Here is a 13,827-nt window from a genome sequence, read left to right as displayed (position 1 = left end):
CAAGGGGATAATGGGAACAACATGGTATTTCCATATCCTGTGATTAAAATCAATAGCAAAACTACAACTAAATAAAGGAAGGACTGATAATGGTCCAGACCAAGAACAAGTGGGCACTGAATTTTCACAAAGTATAAAGATCTGTGTAACCAGCATCCAGATGAAGAAATAGAACACTGGCCGGGCACGGTGGCTCACATCTGTAATCCCAGCACTTTGGGAGGCTGAGGCGGGTGGATCACCCGAGGTCAGGAGTTTGAGACCAGCCAGCCTGACCAACATGGTGAAACCCTGTCTCTATTAAAAATACAAAATTTGCTCGGCATGGTGGCACATGCCTGTAATCCCAGCTACTTGGGAGGCTGAGGCAGGAGAATCGTTTGAACTGGGAGGCAGAGGTTGCAATGAGCCGAGATCATGCTACTGCACTCCAGTCTGGGCAACAATAGTGAAATTCAATCTCAAAAAAAAAGAAAATAAATAGAACACTGCTACCACCACAGAAGTTCCCGTCATGCCCTTTGCCACTCATTAACCACCCCCAAGCATTCTCCTGACTTCTAGTAGCATAGATAAGTTTGCCTTGTTTTTTTATTTTTTTATTTTTTTGAGACAGAGTCTCACTCTGTCACCCAGGCTGGAGTGCAGTGGCGCAACTTTATTCTACTGTTGGTAGACATTCTGGTAATTTCTGATTTGGGGCTATTGCAAATAATGCTGCTGTGAACATTCTGAAACATGTCTCTTGTTAAACACATATGTATATTTGTGTTGGGTATACACTATACCTAGGATAGGAACTGCTGGGTCAGAGGGTTAAGCTTAAGTAAATACTGCTCATCCATTTTTCGAAAGCGTTTCTACCAATTTATACGCCCACACTCAGTGGATAAGAGTTCCAGATGCTTCATATTATCATCAACCCTTGGTATTTTCTTTTTCTTTTTCTTTTTTCTTTTTTTGAGACAGAGTTTTGCTCTTGTTGCCCAGGCTGGAGTGCAATGGCTCACTACAACCTCCGCCTCCCAGGCTCAAGCGATTCTCCTGACTCAGCCTCCCAAGTAGCTGGGATTATAGGTGTGCACCACCACACCTGGCTAATTTTGTATTTTTAGTAGAGATGGGGTTTCACAATGTTGGTCAGGCTGGTCTCGAACTCCTGACCTCAAGTGATCCACCCGCCTCAGCCTCACACCTGCCTTGGCCTCCTAAAGTGCTGGGATTTACAGGTGTGAGCCGCCATGCCCAGCCAGCCCTTGGTATTTTCCATCTTCTGGTGCGTGTATAGTGGATCACGATGTGATTTGAATTTGCATTTCCCTGATGACTCACAGAGTTCAGTATGTTTCATACTTTTTTTTTTTTGAGACAGAGTCTCGCTCTTTCGCCCAGGCTGGAGTGCAGTGGTGCAGTCTTGGCTCACTGCAACCTCCGCCTCCCAGGTTCAAGCAATTCTCCTGCCTCAGCCTCCGAGTAGCTGAGATTACAGGCACCCACCACAACACCCAGCTAGTTTTTGTATTTTTAGTAGAGATGGGGTTTCACCATGTTGGCCAGGCTGGTCTCAAACTCCTGACCTCAAGTGATCTGCCCGCCTTGGCCTCCCAAAGTGCTGGGATTACAGGCATGGGCCACCGCGCCCAGCCACATATGGTTTTAAGCTATTCAGATATTTCCTTTTATAAAGTGCCTAGTTCATGTACTAACCCATCTCAGTGGTCTTTTTAAAGTCTGTTGTAGGGCTGGGTGCGGTGGCTTACGCCTGTAATCCCAGCACTTTGGGAGGCCAAGGCGGGTGGATCACCTGAGGTCAGGAGTTCAAGACCAGCCTGGACAACATGGTGAAACCCCATCTCTACTAAAAATACAAAAAATTAGCTGGGCATGGTGGCGGGTGCCTGTAATCCCAGCTACTCAGGAGGCTGGGGCAGGAGAATCGCTTGAACCCAGGAGGCAGAGGTTGCAGTGAGCCGAGTGCCATTGCACTCCAGCCTGGGCAACAAGAGTGAAACTCCATCTCTAAATAAATAAATAAATGAATAAAAATAAAGTCTGTTATTCGTTTGGCTTTATTTTTGGTATACTTAACAAAAATTAGCTGGGTGTGGTGGCACATGCCTGTAATCCCAGCTACTGAAGCAGGAAAATCGCTGGAACCTGGGAGGCAAAGGTTGCAGTGAGCCAAGATTGTGCCACTGCACTCTAGCCTGGGCAACTCCATCTCAGAAAAAAAAAAAAAAAAAAAGGACTACTAAAAGAATGAAAAGGCAGGCCACAGAGTGACAGAGGTTATCTGCTTCTATATATATTACAACGAAGGACTTGATTCCAAATTATCTATACATAAAACTCTTACAATAAGAAAAACATAGTGACCCAATACAAAAATAAGCAAACCAGTTGAACAGGCACTTCACACAAAAGAGGATATCCAAGTGGCTGATAAGCATGTAAAAAGATGCTCACAATGAACGGTCTTCAGGGAAATAAATGCAAATTAAAACCACATACCTAGGGGATTTGAAACAAGGCAGTTCCGTTAACCTCTCTTGCTGTATTTACTAATATGTAAATTGGAGATATTAATGCTTATGCTCAGGAATTTACAGTCTGAAGAAGGAATAAATGACACAACAGAAAACTGATAATTATGTATGGAAACACAGAATTATATACTAAAAGTCCAAGGTTAGAGACATAGTGGCCATATCTTTTACCCCTAAATCAAATGAAATCAAATCAAATCAAATCCTGAGTTCAAGCGATCCTCCCGCCTCGGCCTCCCACACAAGTACTGGGATGCCAGGCATGAGCCACTGCACCTGGCCAAAAAAATATATTAAAGAAAGAACGAAATTGGTAATCACAGGGCATCTCAAGGCAGGGAAACTAAAGGGCTGAGGCCAGATGGAAAATGTACTTATCACTGTGCTTATAAATAAAATATTTACATTTTAAAACAAACAAACAAAAAGTCCGCGCGGTCCTAGGTGAATCTGGCCGAGGCTTCTGCGTCAAGGACGGCGCGGGTCAGCTGAGGCCAAGACCGCAGGCACTGCCCTACCGCTCTCCAGATCACAGCTCCGCCTCTGCAAGGCCCCGGGGAAACGGGCATCCCTTCTTCAGTGAGCAAAGGAGAAAGACGGAGCCCGGTGGCTGGGTGTTTCGCCCAGGATCACCAGCGAGCTCAGAGTCCTCCCCACGACCGCCCCAGGGTGGGCATTTTTAAAAGCGGAGGAAGGGAGGGAACACACTCTTTGGTGCTGTGCCCACCTTGCCTCGCACAGAGCGGGCGCTCACAGGCTTTGGGGGCCCCGCCCGGACCGCAGTGGGGAGAGGCCGCCCCATGCCCCGCCCCGCCAAATTTAAGAGCCTTCGCCGAGCGCCAGGAGGTTCCCAGACAACCGGTCTTGCTCGCTGCCTTTTGCAGAATCTTCTCACTTCTCCCGAGCTCCCTTCCTTGCGTCCGTCCGGGCAACGGCCGCGTCATGCCTAGCCCCAGGCCGCGAGGCAGCCCGCCACCCGCTCCCTCGGGCTCTCGGGTCCGACCTCCGCGCTCTGGCCGCTCTCCGGCGCCCAGGTCCCCTACTGGCCCGAACACGCCCCGCGCTCCCGGACGCTTCGAGTCCCCTTTCTCGGTCGAGGCCATCCTGGCGAGGCCCGACCCCTGCGCGCCGGCGGCCTCCCAGCCGTCGGGCTCCGCCTGCGTCCACCCGGCTTTCTGGACCGCTGCTTCCCTGTGCGCCACCGGGGGTCTGCCCTGGGCTTGCCCGACATCGTGGCTGCCCGCCTACCTGAGCGTAGGTTTTTACCCTGTGCCAGGGCCGCGCGTGGCTCCCGTCTGCGGCCTGCTGGGCTTCGGTGTCACAGGTACTGCGCTCCCGGCGCCCGCACGCGGGGGACTGGGCGGGGGCTGGAGAGCCTAGGCCGCCACCGCCGGCGCCCCAGTGCAGGAGAGGGCACTGAGTGTGAGAATCACACACGGCTGGAGTGGGAAGGGGCTCTGCCACCGTTTACCTTGCAGTTGAAGCCGAGGACCGCGACAGTCTTGCTGAAAAAGACCCCGGCGCGAGGCTTCCCCCGCACGCTGCTGAGGTGGGAGAGGGTGGGTGTGAGGGCGGCGCAGCGCCTGAATGCGGTGGGCAGGAGGCCAGCGCTGGGGCTGCAAGGGGACCCAGCCCTGCTCCCGGTCTCCGCGTCCCTTGACTCCCTCGCACACCCCGGGGTAGCGCTTGGTGACAGAGACGCTTCCCAAAGCGGCTCTCGACCCGAACCAATGGCCCTGTTTTTTTTTACGGGGTGGGGGGAAGTGGACGCTCCGGGCGGTGCTGTTGAGCGAGGAGCTGTTAGGAGCTGGTCAAGGCTCACACCCCACTACCGCCTCCACTGCTCACGTCTGTGAACTTGAGCTACACACTTCGCTCTGAGCCTGCGTGCATGCAATGCTCTTAAGTAGTGCTTAAGGGCCAGGCACTTAAATCTCATGAGAAAGTAATTGTAAGGTTGGGCGCGGTGGCTCACGCCTGTAATTTCAGCACTTTGGGAGACCGAGGCGGGTGGATCACCTGAAGTCAGGAGTTCAAGGCCAGCCTGGCCAACATGGTGAAACCACATCTTTACTTAAAAGACAAAAAATTAGGAGGGCGTGGTGGCGCGCGCTTGTAATCCCAGCTACTCAGGAGGCTAAAGCAGGAGAATCACTTGAACCCGGGAGGTTGAGGTTGCATTAAGCCGAGATTGCGCCACTGCACTCTAGCCTGGGCAACAGAGTGAGACTCCGTCTCAAACAAACAAATCAACAAAAAAAAGTAACTATAGAGGGAACTTTGCCCTCTAGCATTAAACATCCACCTACACGTGCTTTTGCCATTTTTGGTTGCCAGGTTCATGTTTCCCCATGTCCCCACGAAGAAAACAGGAGCAAAGTTAGTCCAAGCCTTATCAACCCATACAAAGATAACACAATCTTGCCGGGTTCCTACTCCGTGGCACCCACCCCAATCCTGCATTTCCTCACGCCATTTCAGCAGTGCATTAACCCTTGGACTCGCAGCCCCATCTAAATTCAATACCACTGGATCTGGGAGCTGTGCCCATCACTCCCAGTCACCTTTCTCTGAGCTCTTCACACACCTGAGGTCTGAATTACAGTTTACTACTTCATGTTACAGTTGCCTCATTTTCAAGTTAGTTGTTTTCTTTTGTTCTGTTTTGTTTTGAGACGGAGTCTCGCTCTGTCTCCCAGGCTGGAGTGCAGTGGCGCTATCTCTGCTCACTACAACCTCCTCCTTCCGGTCTCAAGTGATTCTCCTGCCTTAGCCTCTGGAGTGGCTGGAATTACAAGCCCCAGCACCATGCCCGGCTAATTTTTTTTTTTTTTTTTTTTTGAGGCGGAGTCTTGCTCTGTCGCTTAGGCTGGAGTGCAGTGGTGCAGTCTCGGCTCACTGCAAGCTCCGCCTCCAGGGTTCACGCCATTCTCCTGCCTCAGCCTCCCGAGTAGCTGGGACTGCAGGCACATGCCACCACACCTGGCTAATTTTTTGTATTTTTAGTAGAGACGGGGTTTCACCATGTTAGCCAGGATGGTCTTGATCTCCTGACCTCGTGATGTATTTCTTTTTCTGTGAACTACTGTTCTTGTATTTTGCCCATATGTATAGTTGGTTATTTAAAACAATCTATTTGTAGATGCTCTTTTCTATTGAGGAAATTAGCCCTGGCTGGGTGCAGTGGCTCACCCCTGTAACTCCCGCACTTTGGGAGGCCAAGGCGGGTGGACCACTTCAGCTCAGGAGTTGAGACCAGCCTGGGCAACATGGCAAAACCCCGTCTCTACTAAAAACACAAAAATTAGCTGGGCATGGTGGTGCGCACCTTGGCGGGGGCTGAAGTGGGAGGATTGCTTGTGCCTGGGAGGCAGAGGTTGCAGTGAGCCGAGGTCAAGCCACTGAACTCCAGCCTGGGCAACAGAACAAGACACTGTCTCAAAAAATTAAAAAAGAAATTAGCCCTTTAACTGTAATGAACTACAAATGTTTTTCTGTTTATTGGCCTTTGACTTTGATTATGGCGGTATTCTTTTGTTACATAGAAAAAATTTTAATTTTTATATGTTTGATGTGTTTTTACAAATCCTTTTTTTTTTCTTTTTTGAGACAGGTTCTCTGTCACTCATGCTGGAGTGCAGTGGTGCGATCACGGCTCACTGCAGCCTCAATGTTCCAGGCTTAAGCACTCCTCCTTAGCTTCCTGAGTAGCAGGGACACAGGCATGCGCTACCATACTCAACTAATTTAAAACATTTTTTTTTGTAGAGATGGAATCTCACAATGCCTGTCTCAGCCTCCCGAGTAGCAGGGACCACAGGCATGCGCTACCATACTCGACTAATTTAAAACATTTATTTTGTAGAGATGGAATCTCACAATGTTACCCAGGCTGATCTTGAACTCCTGGGCTCAAGTGATCCTCCTGCCTCAGCCTCCCAAACTGCTGGGATTACAGGCATGAGCCACTGTGCCTGTCCCCACATCTTATATGATACTTGGAAAGAACTTCCTTACTGTGAAGTCATAAAATAACTTCCCCATTTTTTTCTAAATTTTTGTGGGTTTACCTTTTTACATTTAAATATTTCCTCCATTTAGATTTTTTTTAGTGCAAGGTATTGGGTATGGATCCAGCTTAATTTTTCCCAGATCTGGAAATAATCCCTCTTCCCCATTGGATTATCACTTCTGTTTTAATTTTTATAATAACCATTGACTTTCTTCTTGCTCTGTGCCTGGCACAGTGCTAAGCACCCTGTAAGCATCATATGTTTTTGTTTTTGTTGTTGTGGTAGTTGTTGTTGTTGAGACGGAGTCTTACTCTATTGGCAAGGAGTGATCTCGGCTTGGCTCACTACAACCTCTGCCTCCTGAGCTCAAGTGATCCTCCTGCTTCAGCCTCCCAAGCAGCGGGGTCTACAGTTGTGCACCACCACACCTGACTAATTTTTGTATTTTTTGTAGAGATAGGGTTTTACCATGTTGCCCAGGGTGGTCTCAAACTCCTGGGCTCAAGCGATGGGCCCATCTCAGTCTCTCAAAGTGCTGGGATTATAGGCATGAGCCACTGCGCCTAGACAGCACCATGTTAAAATCCTGACATCTCTGGAAGTAGGGATTATTATCACCATTTTCCATGTGAGGAAATCAAGGCTCACAGAAGTACATTGTCTTGCCCAGGGTCCTCTGGCTGGTAATTGGTGGCAGAGCTAGGATTCCAACTAGAGCTTTTTTTTTTTTTTTTTTTTTTTAAGACAGAGTCTCACTCTATCGCCCAGGCTGGAATACAGTGGCACAACCTTGGCTCACTGCAACTTCCGCCTTCCAGGTTCAAGCGATTCTCCTGCCTCAGCCTCCTGAGTAGCTGGGATTACAGGTGCCCACCACCACATCTGGCTAATTTTTGTATTTTTAGTAGAGACAGGGTTTCGCCAAGTTGGCCAGGCTGGTCTTGAACTCCTGACCTCAGGCTATCCGCCTGCCTCAGCCTCCCAAAGTGCTGGGATTACAGGTATAAGCCACCGTGCCCAGCCTCAACTAGAGCTCTTAAGGAACACACAGTAGAGCCTACTTTCTTCTCCAAAGGTCAATTTCTGATTCTGAAACAAGGCTGACTAGATACACCAGGCTGTATGTCTGATGGGCTTTTCCTGATCTTTTGGTCTACCTTGGCAGGCACAGTGTAAGCCTAGTGGGCCCAGTGGTTGGAGTCCTAAGCAGCCGGGACCCCAGACACACTCCCTTTGTTGGGGCAGTCTGTCTGCCAGCCCTGAGGACTCCCCAAGGCTAGTGGGGGCTGAGTGGCCTTAGCATTATGCTTGCCATTCTTCTGCCTAGAATACTATACTCCCAGATAGCCCAATGGCTCACTCCCTCATCCCCATCAAGATTTGACTTAGGAACTGCTCTTGGTTGATGCATCTCCACTGGCCCACAGCTTGGTCTCATTTATTCCCGTGGCTTAAAATACCATCTATATAAGCTGATGACTCCCAATTTTTTTTTTAATTGAGACAGAGTCTTGCACTGTCACCCAGGCTGGAGTAGAGTGGGCTCTATCTTGGCTCACTGCAACCTCTGCTTCCCGGACTCAAGCAGTTCTCCTGCCTCAGCCTCCTGAGTAGCTGGGATTACAGGCATGTGCCACCATGCCTGGCTAATTTTTGTATTTTTAGTAGAGACGGGGTTTCACCATGCTGGCCAGGCTGGTCTTGAACTCCTGATCTCAAGCGATCCGCCCCCTTCAGCCTCCCAAAGTGCTGGAATTACAGGCATGAGCCAACGTGCTCAGTGATGACTCCCAAATTTGTATCCTCAGCTCAACCCTCTCTTCTGACTTCTATCTCTTCTGACCTCATTTCTAAGATGTAAGCTCCATAACGACAGAGATTTTCTGTTTTGTCTTGAAACCATGCATGACACACAGTAGACATTCAAAAAGTATAATATTTGTTCAGTGAATTAAAAGGGTGAACCCCTGGGGGTCTCTTCTCTGCCCATTCCATGGCGTTGCCAGAAGCAGTCAAGGAAAGGAGAGGAAGGCAAAGAGAAGGGAGGTTTGGCAACTCCTCTTAGGGGCCAGAAGTGAAGCCACTTGGCTAGAGAGTAGTGGTGGCAGACAGTCTCATTGCATTGTCCCTTCTTTCCCATTTGTTTGTTTCCTGTTATTTCTGCACAGTCTCTTTCCACTGTCTTCTTGCACTGTTACCTGGCCAAGGGGAAGGCAAGGTAGCAGAGCTGTGTGTGCCTTCTCATTTTGCCCAGATGGGAGTGCAGGGGGCTTCTGGCTAACCTCCCCTGCTGCTGGATAACCTCCCTTGCTGCTGGTTGCTCTTTAGGGTTGGAGCTGGCTCACTGCTCAGGACTCTGGACCTTCCCAGACTGGGCCCCAACGGAGGACCTACAGGACACTGACAGACAGCAAAAGAGAGTCCGAGCTATGTTTAACTTGGAGCAGCTGGAAGAGTTGGAGAAAGTGTTTGCAAAACAGCACAATCTGGTGGGGAAGAAGAGAGCCCAGCTGGCAGCTCGGCTCAAACTTACAGAGAACCAGGTGGGAGTAGGGACTCCTATTGGGCCTGGGCTGCACCTGGGGACAAACACTACCTCAGCAAGGCCCTAAAAGGAGGGTGGGAGGAAGATATGGGCCCTCTTCCCTGTGCCAGGCTGTTGAGGGGACAGGCCCTGACTTTTTGCACACTCTATATAATGAAAAAAAAAAAGTCCCATTTGAAGTCACATAATGTGAACAACTTGGAATGTTAACTTAGATTATTAGTCTAAAAATTGATAATAAAGGATTTCCATGCTAAATAAGGACCTGCCAGTAAAATTAAGTAGATGTGGCCAGGTGCGGTGGCTCACGCCTCTAATCCCAGCACTTTGGGAGGCTGAGGTGGGCAGATCACAAGGTCAGGAGTTCAAGACCAGCCCAGCCAACATAGTGAAACCCTGTCTCTACTAAAAATACAAAAAAATCAGCTGGGTGCCTATAATCCCAGCTACTTAGGAGGCCGATGCAGGAGAATCGCTTGAGCCTGGGAGGCAGAGGTTGCAGTGAGCCACTGCACTCCAGCTTGGGCAACATTTGGAGAGCCCGTCTCAAAAAAAAAAAAAAGAAGAAGAAGAAGAAAAAAATTAAGTAGATATTAAAGAGTCAATATAATCAATTTTTCTTTGACCCCTATATTCCTCTCTAGCTATTATATAATTTCTCTGCTCCTTTTACAGGCAAACTTCTCAACAACTTGCCATGTTCACTTTGTCCGTGTCCTCGCCTCCCACTCACTGCTTCACACATTCCAACATGACTTTTCCCTACCATTCCATCAAAACTTCTCAGCAAGGTCTCTAATAACCTCCATGTTGCCAGAGCCAACAATATGACACTTTCCTTTCTTCAGCTCAGTCCACCACTCAGCAGCTCTTAGTACTGGACAGTCAGCCACCCCATCCCTTATTGAAACATGTTCCTCATAGCCTCCAGACACCATGCTGTCTAGTTTTCCTCCCAGCTCTGTCTCCTTGGCAGGCTACTCTTCCCTTGGGGACCTCAAAATCTCTTCCCAGCTGGTCTCATCTATTCCCGTGGCTTAAAATACCATCTATAAGCCAATGACTCCCAAATTTGTATCCTCAGCACAACCATCTCATCTGACTTATATCTCTAACTACCTTCTTGGTGATTCCACTTAGATATTTCATGGGCACATATCTCAAACCCAAGTCTAAACCTCAATTCCTGACTTTTTTCCTGCCCAAATATGTTCCTTTCCCATACATGACCCCACCGTCCACCTGGTTACTCAAAAACCCAATCATCCTAGATTCCTCCTTCTCCTCCGCTTCCAACCATCATTGAGCCTTGTCATCTCTACCTCCAAAATACAGCTGGAGTGGCTTCACTTCTCTCTGTCACCCCTAATGTACGCCCCAGCTCTCCCGGGACCGCTGCAGTAGCCTCCCTCCTGTCTTCCTGCTTCTGCTGCCATCCATGCTTCACACAGCAGCTAGGTGCACAGTGCACTTCAGATGTAAATAGGATTATGTGGGCCCACGTAAAAGCCTCATGGGTGACATTCCTTATCTATGGCCTTCCAGGTCCTGGGTGATCTGGCACCCGCTGACCTCTCCCATTTCCCTCCCTTGACTTTCTCCTCTCACTCTCATCCGTGCTCTCCTCCTTCCTGGTCCTCAAACACTCCAAGCTTGGTTCCATTTCAGAGCCTTCCTACAGGTTGTTCCCTGCCCTGCAGACCTGCTCTTCTCTGTCCCCATCAGGTGGGCCTCTCTCTCTTTGAGCCTCAGCTTTAATGCTGGCTCCTCAGGGAGGCCTCCTCTGCCCAAACCCCTGTTTGTACCCCCTTTTGTGTTTACATAGCTCTTTGTTTGTTTACATAGCTCTTTGTTTGTTTACATGTTTCTTGCCAGTGTTTCTTCACTAGCTCGTGAGCTCCACGAGGGCAGGCAGCTTGCCTCTGTTGCTCACCACTGTATCAGCATCACCTAGGATGGTGCTTAGCACATACTGGAAACTCAGTAAATACTCAGATGAATGAATGGTGTCTGGAATTGTAGAAAGGGGTGTTTTGGAGGAGGTACTTCCCTGAGAAGGAAGAGCAAATATTGGCCAGGCAGAGAGGGGTGTTCACTCCAGGAATTAGGAAGCAGTAGGACCTGATGGTCACATTCTGATCTCTGCCCACTCTCCAATTATAGGTGAGAGTCTGGTTCCAGAACCGCAGGGTCAAGTATCAGAAGCAGCAAAAGCTGAGGGCAGCGGTTACATCTGCTGAGGCTGCCTCCCTGGATGAGCCTTCCAGCAGCTCCAACGCCAGTATCCAGAGTGATGATGCTGAGTCAGGAGTGGACGGCTGAGGACTGGGACAGAGGCCCTAGCCAGGCTGCCTGGACTAGTTCCTCCTGGGGGTACCCACTGGAGCTCCCTGCCTCACACCTCAACGAAAAGCCTCCTCAACCAGAAGAATCTGAGCTGTCAAGCAGGGACCCCCTTTTCTATACTGATTCCTGGAAACTGGAATAATGTAATGATTGGAGGCACAGGCTCTGGCCTTCAGCTATGTCCTTGGCCAACCTATGGAACTTCCGAGCCTTTTTTCTTTATCTGTATAATGGGTGCATTCATAACTTAGATCACCCAGGGGTGAGAAGATGTCTGTAAAGCAATAATGTGCCATGCACAGTGCAAAGTGTATGGTTACTGTTAAGGCTTGTAGGCCCCTGAGTAGGGAAGACCAACTGGAAAAAAAAAAAACTTTTTTTCTTCTGCTGTCACCCCACAACAATCAACACAGAACACTTCTGTGACCAAACGTATAGGGGTGTACCCCACATTCCAACCTCCAGTTCAGCAAATTCTGACATGATCTACCTGCAGGTAGTGTCTGACCCCACAGATTGAGGGCTCATTCCACATGGCAGCCCCTCCTTTCTTTTTTTTTTGAGACAGACTGCAGTGGCGCGATCTTGGCTCACCGCCACCTCCGCCTCCCGGGTTCAAGCGATTCTCCTGCCTCAGCCTCCCGAGCAGCTGGGACTATAGGCGCATGCCACCATGCCTGGCTAATTTTTATATTTTTAGTAGAGACGGGGTTTCATCATATGGTCAGGCTGGTCTTGAACTGCTGACCTTGTGATCCACCCACCTCGGCCTCCCAAAGTGCTGGGATTACATGTGTGAGCCACCACCCGGCCCAACCCTGCCCTTTTTGTTTTTTATGGAGTCTTAAGGTCTACCAGTCATCAGTCAACTCATTAGCATATGAAAAGACATCACTTCAGAGATTCTAGGGATTTTAGGAGTTCTATGCCAGGAAATCGAGATGAAGACCAAATATATATTTCATAATATCACAGCTCCCCTCACCTGGGGGAGTAATACCTGTACCAGCAATTAATATTTTCCTGGCCTGGCTGTGGAGAAGGAACCTCTTTGAATAAGCATCTGGGCATAGAAGACTCTTCACCATCAGAAGGAGTTGAGAGCAAAGAAGAGAAGGTAGACTGTTTAGCCCACTTCACAAAGTTTCCCAACGTTTTCTTGTTTTGTCTGAACTGTTACCATTCTCAGAAGAAGCTCAGGCCCAGCAGCAAAGACAAGGTCTCGCTCTGTCACCCAGACTGGAGTGCAGTGGTGCAATCATAGCTCACGGCAGCCTCAACCTCCTGGGCTCTAGTGATCCTCCCACCTTAGCCTCCTAAGCAGCTGGGACTACAGGCGCGTGACACCACGCCTGGCTAATTTTTAACATTTTTTGTAGAGACAACGTCCACTTGTTGCCCAGGCTGGTCTTGAATTCCAGGCTTCAAGTGGTTCTCCTGCCTTGGCCTCGCAAAGCCCCATCTTTTTATAGAATAATTTGTGTATGCCAAGGCTGGCATTTTGTCATAAACTCTGCTGTGTTTTCACAGGACAGTTATAATTTCCCCCTTTCATGACTCTGACTCATGGCTCCTTTTTCTTCTCAAGAATGTGCTCGATTTCTCTGAAAGAAGCCTGCTGCCAGGATTTGCAGAGCTGATTTCTGTAGCACAGACCATTCAGATTCTAGAATGGCTCTTGGGGACTGAGCTGAGGGATGGAAGGAAGCCTGCCCTGCCACCTGGTGGTGAGTGAGGGCACGGCCCCCAGCTGCTCTCGGGTAGGTTTGCCCCCAAGTACGTGGACTATTCGCTCCCTGACACCGGGCTGCAGGCTTGAGGGGACCCAGGGTCGGTTTCAAGAGCCTCTTCTCTGGCCCTGCCAACTATCTATCTCCCCCAAGTCCGTGGACTATTCGCTCCTTGACACCAGGTTGCAAGCTTGAGGAGAGGCAGGGTCAGTTTCAAGAACCTTTCTCTGTCCCTGCCAACTATCTATCTATCTATAATTATTTGATAGATAATTGTGGCTTGATCACGGCTCATTGCAGTCTAGACCTCCCCAGGTTCAGGTGATCCTCCCACGCATCACCACGCCCGGCAAATTTTTCTATTTTTTGGAGAGACAAGGTCTCACTACGTTGCCCAGTCTGTTCTTGAGCCCGTGAGCTGGAGGCTGCCGTGAGCCGAGATCGCCCCATGCCAGTATGGGCGACAAAGCGAGACCCTGTCTCAAACAAAACTCACAAAATCAGGGGACAAGGAAACAAAACAAGGCTTGATAGTCAGGCCTAGCTGTGGGGACAAATGCCATAGGTCTGTGGTTTGCAGCTTCTTGGGGTCCTGAATGAGAGAACAGGCCCCTCCCCCTTTTCACGACAGTGTGTGCATATGCACA

At 49.4% G+C, this 13,827-nt stretch overlaps 1 protein-coding gene across 1 annotated transcript; it reads left to right on the top strand.

The window, feature by feature from the left end:
* The first annotated feature begins 3,411 nt into the window (after window positions 1-3,411).
* NOTO (notochord homeobox) lies at window positions 3,412-13,012 on the top strand. The gene is made up of 3 exons (XM_525785.6): window positions 3,412-3,870; window positions 8,888-9,102; window positions 11,268-13,012. The coding sequence occupies exons 1-3, from the start codon at window positions 3,489-3,491 to the stop codon at window positions 11,424-11,426; spliced, it is 756 nt and encodes a 251-aa protein (XP_525785.4). The 5' UTR covers window positions 3,412-3,488; the 3' UTR covers window positions 11,427-13,012.
* The last annotated feature ends 815 nt before the right edge of the window (window positions 13,013-13,827 follow it).

The sequence above is a fragment of the Pan troglodytes genome, chromosome 12 (genome assembly GCF_028858775.2).
Source record: "Pan troglodytes isolate AG18354 chromosome 12, NHGRI_mPanTro3-v2.0_pri, whole genome shotgun sequence".
NCBI lineage: Eukaryota > Metazoa > Chordata > Mammalia > Primates > Hominidae > Pan > Pan troglodytes.
This window is presented reverse-complemented; position numbering and strand designations above follow the sequence as displayed.